This window comes from Candoia aspera, chromosome 4 (genome assembly GCF_035149785.1).
Source record: "Candoia aspera isolate rCanAsp1 chromosome 4, rCanAsp1.hap2, whole genome shotgun sequence".
In the NCBI taxonomy this organism is placed as follows: domain Eukaryota; kingdom Metazoa; phylum Chordata; class Lepidosauria; order Squamata; family Boidae; genus Candoia; species Candoia aspera.
In genome coordinates this window covers 57,605,003-57,621,841 of record NC_086156.1, presented here as the reverse complement: position 1 = coordinate 57,621,841, position 16,839 = coordinate 57,605,003, and the positions used below count along the sequence as shown (strand labels likewise).

Here is a 16,839-nt window from a genome sequence, read left to right as displayed (position 1 = left end):
TGTTACTTATTCTTCGCTTGCAAGCTTTTATATTAGATGACTGATAAACAAGTAATTTAACAAAGGATTTAGAATTCAGTATGTTATTTTCAAATTATGAAACTTGACTACAAATTCAACTGTTTGCTGGCTATAGGCGGTAATAAATGAAAATTGAAAAAGTCAACTGGCATCTCTGGATACCACATGGTTCTTTTAACACAAGATGATATTTCATCATAGATGCCAGAAACAAGAACATATATTTGGCATATAATGTATGTAATACATATAAATTCATAAATGTTGGATCTAGTTTAATCTGTTAACCACATTTATGTTTCTCTGAAATCAATATGAAAATGTAGTTTTGACTAATATAAGCCCCACTGAGTTTAACTGGAATGAAAAGCAACTATTTGATTCATAGAATTATAGGCCATACTGTACAGGCCACTGTTAAGTTTCCACTCATGCAGCAAAACTGTGACTTTTCATGTTCCCTCTGTACCTCTGTGAATCTGATTCTGGACAGATACTTCTTTTAAAGCAGATTTTGTGAATGTACAGAGAATGGAGAGTGTAGAGGAATTCATTGTGCTGGTAGATGCCACTGTATTATAGATGCCACTGTATTAGGTGACTATAATTAAATGTACCCTATTATTTTTGGGATTTTGCAAATATTTAATTTTAATATTTAATGAAGAAATAATAAAAAAAAATCAATCAGTTACAATATCCCAAATGTTTAATTTAAAAAATAGTATTTCTGGCTATTCAAACCTATAATGGTAAATAATCATATAACTTAATTAAGCAGATTAAAAGAAGTTGAACTGGAAAGGTTTGGTTCAAACTTTTAATTACAACCTAACTCTGAATGCAGTTTTCTCTTTTTTTGTCACCGGCAAACAGATTTTATTTTGTTTTTAATTTTCATAGTTCTAATCCTTAATGAGATGCTTATAGTGGCTACTATGCAGCACAAAGCAGGGAATATATGTATATCCATGATTACTTCTTAAATGAATAACAGAAAGAAAAAATACTGAAGACTGCAAGTTTATCAGCTATAAAATTTCCATCGATTAAATATTTTCATTCTTAGCACTCCCTTAAAAGATCAGAAACATCCATTTGTGATGGTGTTCTTCTTTTGCTGACTTCCTCATTACATCAATATTATCTGACATTAAAAGATGAGGCATGACATATGAGTGAATTCCGATCATACACTGACCTTTTGCTATAATGAAAGTCATGTGTAAATCTAATCACTGTACTACCTGAGTATACATTATAAACTGGGGAAAGATTTGGCATTTAAGATACCCATTCTGGGGGGGTATAAAGAGCAAAAGATGAGCTGTAGAATCTACAGACTATTTGAAAAAAGTTCATTGGCACACATTTCCATATCTCCAAAACATATTTGTCTGTAAACATCTCTGGAATCTAACGGTGCATAAGATCCCTCAGTATGTCAAGCTTGCTCATAAAATATTCCGTCTTTAATAATATATTTTTCTTTTGACATTGGCCACATGCTCACATGCTATAGTGTGAGGGGTTGGGGTATAAGTTAACCGTTTGGACTGATTTTAAATTGTTGCTTTTGTTTTACCGTGTTAGTTTTAAACACCTATGCAACTAAGGAGATGATCTCACATGACAGTTATCTCTTAACATATAGTATATTGGGGTGCTGTTTGTTCAGAGCATCTTACATCAGTATTTCATTTAAAATGGAGGAGGATTTTGATGAGTTACCAGGGCTGCAGTTTGAAAGACGTATTCTGGACTTGGTACAATTCCCATTGCCTGTACACCACTGATTATTTGAACTGGCCAGTAGAGGTGATTTAACCATGAGAAGACTGAAAGTGAGACAAATTACCTTCTAAAATAAACTAGCTCCATGTTCATTTTCACAAATGTTGAAGAATGTCTTCTATTTCTTTTTAATCACATTTGTGTTCTTAGAATCCAGTTTGGTGCTCTTTTGTCCCTTGACTCTTTCTTCTGATTATATCATTAACAATCCTGACTTAAATAGTAGCATTCCGTAGATTGATTATATTTTATGGATATGACTGCAGGAGATGGATGTGTGATTATATGTGTAGGGAGAACACTACCCTTTTCCTGGTTTTAGGCCATATGGGATTTTTCAGAAGCAATTGATATTAACTCAAAGCCTGTGAATAGCCTTGATGGAACCAATTAAATTACAGTTTGTTTTCAGTTTATGTCTGTGCTGAATGTATGTTGTTGTTGTTTTTAATTTGCTATTAGTAGCAATAGCCAGGATTAACCTTTTCTGGTAGTCTCATTTATTTTAGGAGGCAATGCAGATGAAGAAGGAAAAAAAAAAAAGCATCAGTGTCACTATGTAATTGTGTTGATGTGAAAGTTACATGTTTTGTTCCATCTTCTCAATCCCATTATCTTTTATCCAGATGGAAGGTCCATGGGAACAAACGTGTTTAAATGAAATCAATGCTAATACATTAGTACTAATTTAGCTTTAACTTTGCCTTGACTGTTGCTAACCCTATTAAAAGATTCAGCTTTAGCATGTCTAAGCCTTCTCCAACCTGGTACCATCAAATGATTTGGACTTGGGGGGGCCAAGGAATATGGGAACTGTAATCTAGCACTTCTAATTCTATGAGCTAATATTGGCACGCTATTCATTCATTCATTCATTCATTCATTCATTCATTCATTCATCCATCCATCAAATTATATAGCTGCCCATCTCATGACAAGTGACTCTGGGTGGCATGCAACAAAGCTAAAAAAGGGAGGTAATAAATACTAAACAATTATAATAATTATTAAAAAAATCATAAAAACACAGCTAAAAAAGAAGGAATTGTTAGATGAAGAGATGTTAATAATAGTATAGCCACTTTAAAAATTCACCAGTCCCCTGGGGTTCCCAGGCCTGATGGCACAAACAGGTTTGGAGGGACCTTCAGAAAGTCAAAAGTGATGAAGGGGGAAGGATATACCATAGAGGTGGCACCACAGCCAAATAATGAAACCTATTCAATCTAAATGATAAAGCTACAGCTGAAACAGAAAACACAGATCTTAAGAACATATATACTCACTTAGAGAGTCAGTTTGGTATAGTGGTTAAGACATCAGGTTAGAAACCAGGAGACCATGAGTTCTAGTCCTGCCTTAGGCACTAAGCCAGCTGGGCAACCTTTAGCCAGTCACTCTGTCTCAGCCCTAAGAAGGAGGCAATGGCAAACCACTTCTGACAAACCTTGGCAAGAAAACTGCAGGGACTTCTCCAGACAGTTACCTGGAGTCAAAAACTGACTTGAAGGTGCACAAACACACACATACACAAATATTGCACTTATGTCAATCTAATGCAGTAGCATGGAGTGGCAATGGCGGTGATATGTTGCTTCTGTATAAGTGCATCATTTGGAGAAAAAAATAAAAGGGACATTCAGGTATAGGGATTAGCACAACAAATTATGGGTGGGTTCTAATAGGAAGGGTGAAAAATATGTATCTCCACCCCCAGCCCCTGTGTGTGGGTTGTGGGTTCATTCCCCTTTAAGATAGGGTATCCCTGTACTGTGAATGTATTTCATGTCCTTTTCAAGATTTTGAAAGAACATTTGGAGCATAATTCTGTCAAACTTTGCAAACTTAGAATGTCAGTATAAATGGATATTCCAGAAGAAACCAGTAGTGTTTAGAAGAGGAGCCTCACTAGTGTTATTTAAAATCCAAGGAAATCCAAGGAAACATGGCACAAGAGAAAAAGATAGAAATTCTACTTTACAGAAACAGAAAGCTTTATCTAAGTTCACTTTGAAAGACCTCTTCCTATCTCTACATCACTATCTGAGGTTTGATCTCTTTCTCTAACACATAGAGAAGAGGGTCATTTCAACACTTCATGTTGTCACAGTTTGTTCTCCCCGATAGGGTAAAGGTAAAGGTTTCCCTTGACATTAAGTGCAGTCGTGTCCAACTCTAGGGGGCGGTGCTCATCTCCGTTTCAAAGCCGAAGAGCCAGCGTTTGTCCATAGACACTTCCGTGGTCATGTGGCTGGCATGATTACATGGAACGCTGTTACCTGCCCGCCAAAGTGGTACCTATTAATCTACTCACATTTGCATGTTTTCGAACTGCTAGGTTGGCAGGAGCTGGGACTAGCAACGGGAGCTCACCCCATCACGCGGATTCGAACCACCAACCTTCCGATCGGCAAGCTCAGCAGCTCAGCGGTTTAACCCGCAGCGCCACCGCATCCCTTCTCCCTGATAGTTTTGTTTAAAGTATATTCTTTTTAACAGTATTCTTCCTTCCTCTTACTGCATGCTCTGTTCAAAAGGTATTTTGGATGTACCAAGGGTTATTTATTTAATCACACAGCAAGCAGAATAATAAAACAGCCATTAACACAGCCAGGAGATGGACTCTGACACATACCTGGGTTCCCTGGCTTGGGCACAAAACCAGTTTTTCAAGGCCTTATAGAAGGCCAGCAGGATCAGGGCTGGCCTGATCTCCAGAGGGATGATGTTCTAGTGGGTGGGCACCACAGCAGAAATGGGTCTTCTTTTGGGGTCTGCCAACCAACACTCCATAGCCAGCAGGACCTGGAACATATCCCTCTTGCTAGAACGTGTATGATAGATAGAAACAACCAGGAAGAAACGCTTCCGCAAGTAACCCGGTCCCAAGCCATCAAGGGCTGAAACAGATAGTCTATATTTGAATGGAGTGTAACTTCTTTGAAGACTTCCCCAGCAAATAACTTTCACAAGAAATCTTGATTGATTGGGCTTTACGAGTCATATGAGGAATATTCAAGTCTACTAGTGTACATCAGTCCACTTGAACACACAGGTGCATGGAGAGTGCAAAGTATGCCAGGATGAACTAAAACACTGACATGCCGTGAAACCAGGAGAAGATCAAAGTATTATTGATGGATAAAGGAACAAGAAGCAGGATATCAACTCCCATGACCAAGAACCACCCAAGGACGCTCGGTCCCCAACTTAACTCCTTTTTGAATCATAATAGTATTCCATGACATCACTGGTGAAAACTAGCTGGTCAGAGTCCAAACCTCAAAGGAAAAATCAAAGAAGTTAGGTAAGTCATGTTGGTATTCATAGAATGTAAAGGAGCATTAGGCTGCTGCTTTCTCCTACTCTTCTGCCCTGGGAACTCTTCCTGGATGCAGGGAGCTACAAGACAAGTTATGGTAACTATCTGATTATAATCTCTCTGCTTACATTGTTAAGAAAAGTTATTTATTTATCTGTTTGATTTATGCACCGCCCACCCCACTATAAAAGTGATTCTTTTGTGTGGCTAGCAATGTGTACCTCTAATTAGTTGTGCTGAAATTGAGAAAAGTACTAAAGGGACACTTTATTCAAGCTGTGATTCAATAAATGTATGCAGTTGTTGTGTAGTACACTGCTGCCTTCGGTGGTGATTGTGCTCACTGGAGACAAAGGTGCCAAGAGGAGGAAAAAAGTTTTCCTCTCCATATATGCTCCCAAACTGCTGTTCTTTCATTATTCCTCAGATTTTGTCTCCTGGCTGTGTCATTTGATATTAAATTGCTTTCCTGAGAATATTGCTGAATTCTGCATTTTGAGTTTCTTGTTTTTTTCTATTTTCTCATTTAAACTGAGTCAGGCTATTGCCAAGCAATCACTGTGTGTATGTAAAGAAGGAGCAGAGAGCAAGAGCCATATAAAACCTGGTATTGGGCTGAATATGTATTCTGTAATTTAAAAATAATGGTCCCAAAATGCGGTGCCAAGGAAAGCTGAATGCCACACTCCATATAAATTATGGGAAGTAAGCCTACTTGCATATATTAGCTCAATTTACTTAATGTATTTGATTTCTGCAAGCAGGGTCACAGAGAGCATTGCAGATTTGGGCACTGAAAAATTATATTTAAGCAGACGAAAATCATACTGACCCTCAACATTGGCTTTGGATATTTTTTTAAAGAGCTAGTCACATCTTTTCAAACTTAACATTCATGTTCACAGAATGAACACAGCAGCCTTCCGCACCCTGGTACTCTCCAATGTAATGGGACTACATCTCGCAATATGCTCAGCCAGAGATCGTGCTCACTGGCCATTTGGTAGTTGCAGTCCAAACACATTTGAAGGGCATAAAGAAGGAGCAACTGGAGATTCTTAGGCTGGCTGAACTGGCACCACGTTAACACACACACACACACACACACACAGAGAGACAAGAAGAAGGAGAAGAAAACTATTGATACACAAGAGAAGAAAGGAAAAAGTAAAGAAAAAATAAAAATCGATAAAGACATTATTAGGAAACTACTTGATTACAAGTCATACTCTTCTCTCCCATTGTACCCCAACTGATAGTTGCAATCAATAGATTTGTAAGCATCTGGAATTGCTTTTGATTTCTATTTAACTCCTTTTGCCTGTCCCCCCCCCCTTAGAAAGCATACTCTAAATATCTGAATTTGCCTTATTGTGTAATATATGATATATAAGGGAGTCATTCTTGCTAGAATTTAGTTAACCGTTTGTTGTGAATCCATACAATTACTTTTACCATTGCTGTGTTTTCTCCATGTTTGGTTTCCCAATCTGATATCATTGGCAACCTATCTCTTTTCCAATGTTCTCTAAATTCGTCCTTGTTGCCACCAACATGTATTTTAATAAACTGTATCATTTCTTGTTTATATATTCTAGAACAATTCCTAGTAAGAATATTGGAGGATTTAATTCAAATTTAGTTTTTCTTCCCAGTACTTTTGAGTTGTTTTAACATGTGATAAAATGTTCTTTCTTTATTGTTACATTTCCAACCTATTTTGTTATATTTGTTATATATTTTTCAATTATTGATAAATTATGCACCAGCTGTCTGCTGAGACACTAGAAGTAGCCCAAGAAAGAAGGAAAGCAAAAGGCAACAGTGATATGCCCAATTAAATGCAAAATTCCAGAGGTTAGCCAGAAGAGATAAGGAATTATTTTTAAACAAGCAATGCACAGAAGTGGAAGAAGACAATAGAATAGGAAGGACAAGAGACCTCTTCCAGAAAATTAGAAACATTGGAGGTAAACTCCAGGTAACAACGGGCATGATCAAAAACAAAGATGGCAAGGACCTAACAGAAGAAGAAGAGATCAAGAAAAGGTGGCAAGAATATACAGAAGACCTGTATAGGAAGGATAACAATATCGGGGATAGCTTTGACGGTGTGGTCAGTGAGCTAGAGCCAGACATCCTCAAGAGAGAGGTTGAATGGGCCTTAAGAAGCATTGCTAATAACAAGGCAGCAGGAGACAATGGCATCCCAGCTGAACTGTTCAAAATCTTGCAAGATGATGCTGTCAAGGTAATGCATGCTATATGCCAGCAAATTTGGAAAACACAAGAATGTCCATCAGACTGGAAAAAATCAACTTATATCCCCATACCAAAAAAGGGAAACACTAAAGAATGTTCAAACTATCGAACAGTGGCACTCATTTCACATGCCAGTAAGGTAATGCTCAAGATCCTGCAAGGTAGACTTCAGAAATTCATGGAGCGAGAATTGCCAGATGTACAAGCTGGGTTTAGAAAAGGCAGAGGAACTAGGGACCAAATTGCCAATATCCGCTGGATAATGGAAAAAGCCAGGGAGTTTCAGAACAACATCTATTTCTGTTTTATTGACTATTCCAAAGCCTTTGACTGTGTGGACCATAACAAATTGTGGCAAGTTCTTAGTGGTATGGGGATACCAAGTCATCTTGTCTGCCTCCTGAGGAATCTGTATAACGACCAAGTAGCAACAGTAAGAACAGACCACGGAACAACAGAGTAGTTTAAGATTGGGAAAGGAGTACAGCAGGGTTGTATACTCTCACCCTATCTATTCAACTTGTACGCAGAACACATCATGCGACATGCGGGGCTTGAGGAATCCAAGGCTGGAGTTAAAATTGCTGGAAGAAACATTAACAATCTCAGATATAGAGATGATACCACTTTGATGGCTGAAAGCGAAGAGGAACTGAGGAGCCTTATGATGAAGGTGAAAGAAGAAAGTGCAAAAGCTGGCTTGCAGCTAAACCTCAAAAAAACCAAGATTATGGCAACCAGCTTGATTGATAACTGGCAAATAGAGGGAGAAATTGTAGAGGCAGTGAAAGACTTTGTATTTCTAGGTGGAAAGATTACTGCAGATGCTGACTGCAGTCAGGAAATCAGAAGACACTTAATCCTTGGGAGAAGAGCAATGACAAATCTCGATAAAATAGTTAAGAGCAGAGTTTTTCTTCCCAGTACTTTTGAGTTGTTTTAACATGTGATAAAATGTTCTTTCTTTATTGTTACATTTCCAACATATTTTGTTATATTTGTTATATATTTTCCAATTATTGATAAATTATGCACCACCTGTAAAACTTTTTTTTAACTAAATTTCTCCTAAATTAGAGCTTGGGGTAAAGTATTAGTATTCATAATTTTGGTTTCCTAGTCTGGTCTGTTGAAGGGCTGACAGAAGGTCCTGGCAACCAGTTTAATTAGATGACCTTATAGTCCTACAGCATAACATAGAACTATAAATAGTATAAATAAGTACAAGTTTTCTTTCCTTTCTCTATACTGTATATAATTATATCACATTTTGACTTGAGATATGGGCTTTCCCCCCTAAATTAAAAAGCCCAAAGTTGGCTTTTGCAAATGTCACTTGGAGGTTTCAATGAACAGTCCTTTTGATACAGCTCACCAATGCAGTATTTCAGTTCCAGGTCTGCTGAATTGGCCTCTTCATTGGCATTTGACATTTTTCTGGGAATGCATGCACCAAGGCATTTCTACTAAAGGAAAATAGCCCACTTCAATGCCTTCAGTTAGAGATGTCAAAATGTGAACCTCACTTTTTCACTTTGAACAAACCTCAAAGTACATTGTTCCAGCACTCGGGATGAGTTGATTTTGTATTACTTTACACATCAAAGTCCAAATCACCTTAATGCATAAGGTTCGTCAACTCCATGATCATTTGCTATCAAATAATTTCATTGGATAACCTACCCTATGTGATCTGAAAAAAGGAGGACAACTTATTTTTATCTGTGTTCTCTATGCTATGGAATCATTTAATAAACTTCCATTGTGTCTCCCCTTACTTCCCTGTTTTCTAAACTAAGTCCTTTTTCATACATTTGAATGAATCCCATATGTACCTCCACTGCACATTAACAACATGGTCATTATCACACTGAATAAAATGCTATGGAATAATGAGCCATCACACATGTTCTATTCATGGAATCAGAAAAGAAATTTCATGCTGTTGTATAGAAATAAGACAGTAGGTCAACCTGGATATAGTTCAGAGAATTTCAAGGGGCAAATGGTATAGTTAAAATGCATGCATAACAGGTAACTTACCCAAACATTTCCGTCTTGGTGATATGGCTTCCAATTTCTCCCTGTATCACTATAAAGCACCCGATACTGGGTTACCCAGTCAGAGCTACTATATCTGCCTTGAGTAGCAATTGAGCTGATCTGTTTCCTATTGCCAAAATCCACTTGTAGCCACTGGTAATGGTTACTTTCTGATGGACACCAGCCTCCAGCCCCTATAGATGTAAAGGAAAGAGGATACTGTTAGTATCTAACATGGTTTTCTTGGAAAGTAATTCTTTATTGAAATATATTTAATTGTACACTCATTAGAACTTGTCATTGTTGTCCCCATTTTCAGTGGGTAACTCAAGGGAATGGTATTTCAGATGAGCTCTGAAGCAGTGCAGGTAAGACAGTGGTATGAAACAATGCATGCTCTGAGAGAGAAGGGGGAGGTACTATGAGAGTGACAATTATTTTGTTTGCTTCTGTAAATTCCTGAAAACTGCCATGATGGCAGGAATGGAGTTCTGGTACCTCTGAGAAAAGTCCTAGCATTCTGGGAAAGAAGAATGCGGCAGTTAGAGCTTCATCCCTGCTCCTGTACTAGTATATGCTCCACTGGAGAAAGCTGTTCGTAAACTGGAAATATATATATTTTGGTCTCACCGTAAGTCATATTTACAAGCTATGAACGTATGCATACTATTTAAAATTTCCATGTAAAATGTGCACATAACACAGAAGTTAAGCAGCCATTTTCAAGATCATGGGAGATTTTTTTTCCTCCCACAGTGAATAATTATAAAGAGCTTTGCCAGACTTAATTTGTAGGAAATAAGGTTTACAGTAACCTAACTTCATATGTACTTCAGACACATTTTGAGAAGACTTAGCTCTTTGAAGAAGAATATAATGCTGGAAAAGGTGGAAAGAAAGTGAAGAAGAGGATGACCAACAGCAAGATAGATGAATTCAGTTCAAGTGGTTATCATGCACCATTGGAAGAACTGAAAGACCAGGTTAGGGAGGAAACTTACCTATGCATGTGGTCACTAAGAATAAACAATGACTTGATGGCACATAATTAATTAATCAAAACTCCATATGGAAACACATCTCTATTAAGAAATGTAGTACTTAAAAAAAGAACTCTTTAAAAGATAGAATCAAAGGTTTTAGCAAATTCCTTGATCAGCTGGCCTTTAGATGTCACCCCAAGTATATTTCATTACTATTATTTGCTTACAGTTTCTCAACTTTGCTCACTTCACAGATAATATCTTTCTTTGAAATTTCTCAGAAATGTTATCTATGCAAGGACTTTTATATGTTTCACATCAGACAAAATTCACTAGTTTCACTATTGGTTTCATCAGAAATTAATCTATCTTGCAATTCAGTTGCAATTATGTTGTGGTAACTGTTAACACCTTCAGCAAAGGATCGTTACCTTGTCATGGTGCTGGAGCTTGAGCACCTCAATGATACCATGAGCTAAACAGTGAAGGGCCACCCAAGACGGGAAGGTCATGACAGAGAGGTCAGACTAAATGAGATCCCTGGGGAAGGTAATGGCAACCCACCCCAGTATTCTTGCCATGAAAATAAATGGATCAGTACAACCAGAGATATGTCAGTATACCATCGGAAGATGAGACTCCCAGGTCAGAAGATGGTCAAAATGCTACTGGGGAGGAACCGAGGATGAGTTCAACTAGCCCCAGACGTGATGACGCAGCTAGCTCAAAGCTGAAAGGACGGCTAGCGGCCGACGGTGCTGGTGGTGAATGGCGAATCCGATGTTCTAAGGATCAACACACCACTGGAACCTGGAATGTAAGATCTATGAGCCAGGGCAAATTGGATGTGTTTATTGGTGAGATGTCAAGATTAAAGATAGACATTTTGGGCGTCAGTGAACTGAAATGGAATGGGCCACTTCACATCAGATGACCACCAGATCTACTACTGTGGACAAGAGGACCACAGAAGAAATGGAGTACCCTTCAAAATTAATAGTCAAGTGGCTAAAGCAGTGCTTGGATACAATCCAAAAAACGATGATCTCAGTTCGCATTCAGGGCAAGCCATCTAACATCACAGTGATCCAAATATATGCCCCAACCACAGATGCTGAAGAAGCTGAAGTAGAGCAGTTCTATGAGGATCTGCAGCACCTACTGGACAACATGCCTAAAAGAGATGTTATTTTCATCATGGGAGACTGGAATGCTAAGGTGGGCAGTCAAATGACACCTGGAATTACAGGTAAGCATGGCCTGGGAGAACAATATGAAGCAGGACATAGGCTGATAGAATTTTGCGAAGACAATTCACTCTGCATAAGAAACACTCTCTTCCAACAACCTAAGAGACGGCTTTATACATGAACTTCACCAGATGGACAACACCGAAATCAGATTGACTACATCCTTGGCAGCCAAAGGTGGTGGATATCTATACAGTTGGTAAAAACAAGACCTGGAGCTGACTGTAATTCAGATCATGGACTTCTTATTGCACAATTTAGGATCAGACTAAAGAGATTAGGGAAGACCCACAGATCAGCTAAAAATGAGCTCACTAATATTCCTAAGGAATATGCAGTAGAGGTGAAGAATAGATTTAAGGGACTGGACTTAGTAGATAGGGCCCCGGAAGAACTATGGACAGAAGTTCACAACGTTGTTCAGGAGGCGGCAACAAAATACATCCCAAAGAAAAAGAAAACCAAGAAGGAAAATGGCTGTCTGCTGGGACACTAGAAGTAGCCCAAGAAAGAAGGAAAGCAATGGGGAACAGTGATAGGGGGAGATATGCCCAATTAAATGCAAAATTCCAGAGGTTATCCAGAAGAGATAAGGAATTATTTTTAAACAAGCAATGCATGGAAGTGGAAGAAGACAATAGAATAGGAAGGACAAGAGACCTCTTCCAGAAAATTAGAAACATTGGAGGTAAATTCCAGGCCAAAATGGGTATGATCAAAAACAAAGATGGCAAGGACCTAACAGAAGAAGAAGAGATCAAGAAAAGGTGGCAAGAATATACAGAAGACCTGTATAGGAAGGATAACAGTATCGGGGATAGCTTTGATGGTGTGGTCAGGGAGCTAGAGCCAGACATCCTGAAGAGTGAGGTTGAATGGGCCTTAAGAAGCATTGCTAATAACAAGGCAGCAGGAGATGATGGCATCCCAGCTGAACTGTTCAAAATCTTGCAAGATGATGCTCTCAAGGTAATGCATGCTATATGCCAGCAAATTTGGAAAACACAAGAATGTCCATCAGACTGGAAAAAATCAACTTATATCCTCATACCAAAAAAGGGAAACACTAAAGAATGTTCAAACTATCGAACAGTGGCACTCATTTCACATGCCAGTACGGTAATGCTCAAGATCCTGCAAGGTAGCTTCAGAAATTCATGGAGCGAGAATTGCCAGATGTACAAGTTGAGTTTAGAAAAGGCAGAGGAACTAGGGACCAAATTGCCAATATCCACTGGATAATGGAAAAAGCCAGGGAGCTTCAGAAAATCATCTATTTCTGTTTTATTGACTATTCTAAAGCCTTTGACTGTGTGGACCATAACAAATTGTTGCAAGTTCTTAGTGGTATGGGGATACCAAGTCATCTTGTCTGCCTCCTGAGGAATCTGTATAACGACCAAGTAGCAACAGTAAGAACAGACCACGGAACAACAGACTGGTTTAAGATTGGGAAAGGAATATGGCAGGTCTGTATACTCTCACCCTACCTATTCAACTTGTATGCAGAACACATCATGCAACATGCTGGGCTTGAGGAATCCAAGGCTGGAGTTAAAATTGCTGGAAGAAACATTAACAATCTCAGATATGCAGATGATACCACTTTGATGGCTGAAAGTGAAGAGGAACTGAGGAGCCTTATGATGAAGGTGAAAGAAGAAAGTGCAAAAGCTGGCTTGCAGCTAAACCTCAAAAAAACCAAGATTATGGCAACCAGCTTGATTGATAACTGGCAAATAGAGGGAGAAAATGTAGAGGCAGTGAAAGACTTTGTATTTCTAGGTGCGAGGATTACTGCAGATGCTGACTGCAGTCAGGAAATCAGAAGACGCTTAATCCTTGGGAAAAGAGCAATGACAAATCTCGATAAAATAGTTAAGAGCAGAGACATCACACTGACAACAAAGTTCCGCATAGTTAAAGCAATGGTATTCCCAGTAGTAACATATGGCTGCGAGAGCTGGACCATAAGGAAGGCTGAGAAAAGGATGATAGATGCTTTTGAACTGTGGTGTTTGAGGAAAATTCTGAGAGTGCCTTGGACTGCAAGAAGATCAAACCAGTCCATCCTCCAGGAAATAAAGCCAGACTGCTCACTTGAGGGAATGATATTAAAGGCAAAACTGAAATACTTTGGCCACATCATGAGAAGACAGGACACCCTGGAGAAGATGCTGATGCTAGGGAGAGTGGAAGGCAAAAGGAAGAGGGGCCGACCAAGGGCAAGATGGATGGATGATATTCTAGAGGTGACGGACTCGTCCCTGGGGGAGCTGGGGGTGTTGACGACCAACAGGAAGCTCTGGCGTGGGCTGGTCCATGAAGTCACGAAGAGCCGGAAGTGACTGAACGAATGAACAACAACTGTTAACACACACCTGCTCTCTCCTTAAACTGAACATAACTTTTCAACTTCCATATAGATAATCATATGTCATTTATGATTTTAATTTAATCACACTGAAAAGGGCTACCATGAGTAAGAACCAAGCAACTTTATAGTCATTTAATGACATCTTCTTAGTAACTGTCAAATTATAATCACTTTAAAGCTTGACCAAATTATCCGCAACATCCCTTGTCAGAGTTGCCTGGCATGTCAGTGACAGCTGATTGATTCTTTACTCCCTAATTAAACCACGGTTCCAAATTAAGTGGGAGCGAATAACAGCACCCACAACTGCACTCTCCAAAGCACTGTAGCATTCATTAAAATAGATAAGCTTCAACTATTTTCATCAGTGGATGCTTACAGAGTACATGTCCTACTGCCTGACCAATGTTTTTCACTATTGGTTTCATCAGAAATTAAACTAACTGGAATCAACATCATACATTTTGTTTCTTGAAGCTGCTTTGGCCATTTCAAGAAAATGGTCATACAGGAAGCATGAGCAAACACTGCTTCGTGGAGTCCTTGGTATTCCCTGAGCTTGGTTGTTTGCTTGCAGACTTTTCATTACCTTACACTCAGTAGCACTGATGATGTCACCTAGTCAGGTAATGAAATGTCTGCAAGCAAACAACCAAGCTCAGGGAGCACCAAGGACCCGACATTTCAGCCCTGAGCTACGTATATTCTCTTCTATTGGAAACACTGCTTTCTCTCCCTGTTGTCATGAGTTGCATTCATGATAGTGGCATCTGAACAATTTCAACAGAAGTCACATTCATCTGCAGGTAAAATAGGCATCACCCAGCATCACTCAGGTTTGGCAAAGCAAAAGTTGAGCACGCTGCTTCTTATCTCACATCTTTGGTTCTAGTACAGCTTTTGGTTCCATTAAAAGGCAGTTAAAACTAAAGCAGCTTTAGTTTCTCAAGGTTCTTACTGAATTTTACATGACATAGTAAACATGTGCAATCATGGAATAAAGTGAGAGTTGGTGATGATATAAAAAACTATCTGCTGCATCAAGACAATGGGGTGATTATCATAGGCAGCAGACAGGTTTGGCTTATGCCTAAGAGTGTATCCAAGGGTATCATTTTTCTTCATCCTATGTGAATACATAATATTCTTCCCTGGAGGAGGGTGAAATTAAAAGCAATATCATGCAGCCTTCACTCAGAGGTGTCTCCACTTGCACTGAATGTCCCATTTATTTATTAGATCTATATCCCACCTTTCTTCAAAGACCTTTAGATGACTTATGTCAAGATCTCTCTTCACTTTATCCCCATAAAAATAATCCAGTAAGAGGCTGCGATGAGAGTGAATGATTGACCCAAAGTTACCCAGGAAGTTTACATGGATCCATTTACTAACACAGATACCTTGTAGGGTGCAACATTTATCTGGGTAGTACACCCAAAACTACACTTTGCACTTCCTTAAAGAGGCTTCCCTTCAGCAAAGGATCGTTACCTTGTCATGGTGCTGGAGCTTGAGCACCTCAATGATGCCATGAGCTAAACTGTGAAGGGCCACCCAAGACGGGAAGGTCATGACAGAGAGGTCAGACTAAATGCGATCCCTGGGGAAGGTAATGGCAACCCACCCCAGTATTCTTGCCATGAAAACTAAATGGATCAGTACAACCAGAGATGTGTCGGTATACCATCGGAAGATGAGACCCCCAGGTTGGAAGATGGTCAAAATGCTACTGGGGAGGAACAGAGGATGAGTTCAACTAGCCCCAGACGTGATGACGCAGCTAGCTCAAAGCCGAAAGGACAGCTCGTGGCTGACAGTGCTGGTGGTGAACGGCGAATCCGATGTTCTAAGGATCAACACACCATTGGCACCTGGAATGTAAGATCTATGAGCCAGGGCAAACTGGATGTGGTTATTGGTGAGATGTCAAGATTAAAGATAGACATTCTGGGCGTCAGTGAACTGAAATGGACTGGAATGGGCCACTTCACATCAGACGACCACCAGATCTACTACTGTAGACAAGAGGACCACAGAAGAAATGGAGTAGCCTTCATAATTAATTGTAAAGTGGCTAAAGTAGTGCTTGGATACAATCCAAAAAATGATGGAATGATATCAGTTTGAATTCAGGGCAAGCCATCTAACATCACAGTGATCCAAATATATGCCCCAACCACAGATGCTAAAGAAGCTGAAGTAGAGCAGTTCTATGAGGATCTGCAGCACCTACTGGACAAAACGCCTAAAAGAGATGTTATTTTCATCACGGGAGACTGGAATGCTAAGGTGGGCAGTCAAATGACACCTGGAATTACAGGTAAGCATGGCCTGGGAGAACAAAATGAAGCAGGACATAGGCTGATAGAATTTTGCCAAGAAAACTCACTCTGCATAACAAACACTCTCTTCCAACAACCTAAGAGATGGCTTTATACATGAACTTCACCAGATGGACAACACCGAAATCAGATTGACTACATCCTTGGCAGCCAAAGGTGGTGGACATCTATACTGTTGGTAAAAACAAGACCTGGAGCTGACTGTAGTTCAGATCACGGACTTCTTATTGCACAATTTAGGATCAGACTAAAGAGATTAGGGAAGACCCACAGATCAGCTAGATATGAGCTCACTAATATTCCTAAGGAATATGCAGTGGAGGTGAAGAATAGATTTAAGGGACTGGACTTAGTAGATAGGGTCCTGGAAGAACTATGGACAGAAGTTCGCAACATTGTTCAGGAGGCGGCAACAAAATACATCCCAAAGAAAGAGAAAACC

At 39.3% G+C, this 16,839-nt stretch overlaps 1 protein-coding gene across 1 annotated transcript in view; it reads right to left on the bottom strand.

The window, feature by feature from the left end:
* Nucleotides 1-16,839, bottom strand: part of CNTNAP2 (contactin associated protein 2) — a 1,282,126-nt gene that overhangs the window by 791,531 nt on the left and 473,756 nt on the right. Inside the window, exon 3 of the mRNA XM_063304201.1 lies at nucleotides 9,443-9,636. Coding sequence (XP_063160271.1) covers nucleotides 9,443-9,636 — 194 coding nt within the window. The remainder of the gene's footprint in view (nucleotides 1-9,442; nucleotides 9,637-16,839) is intronic.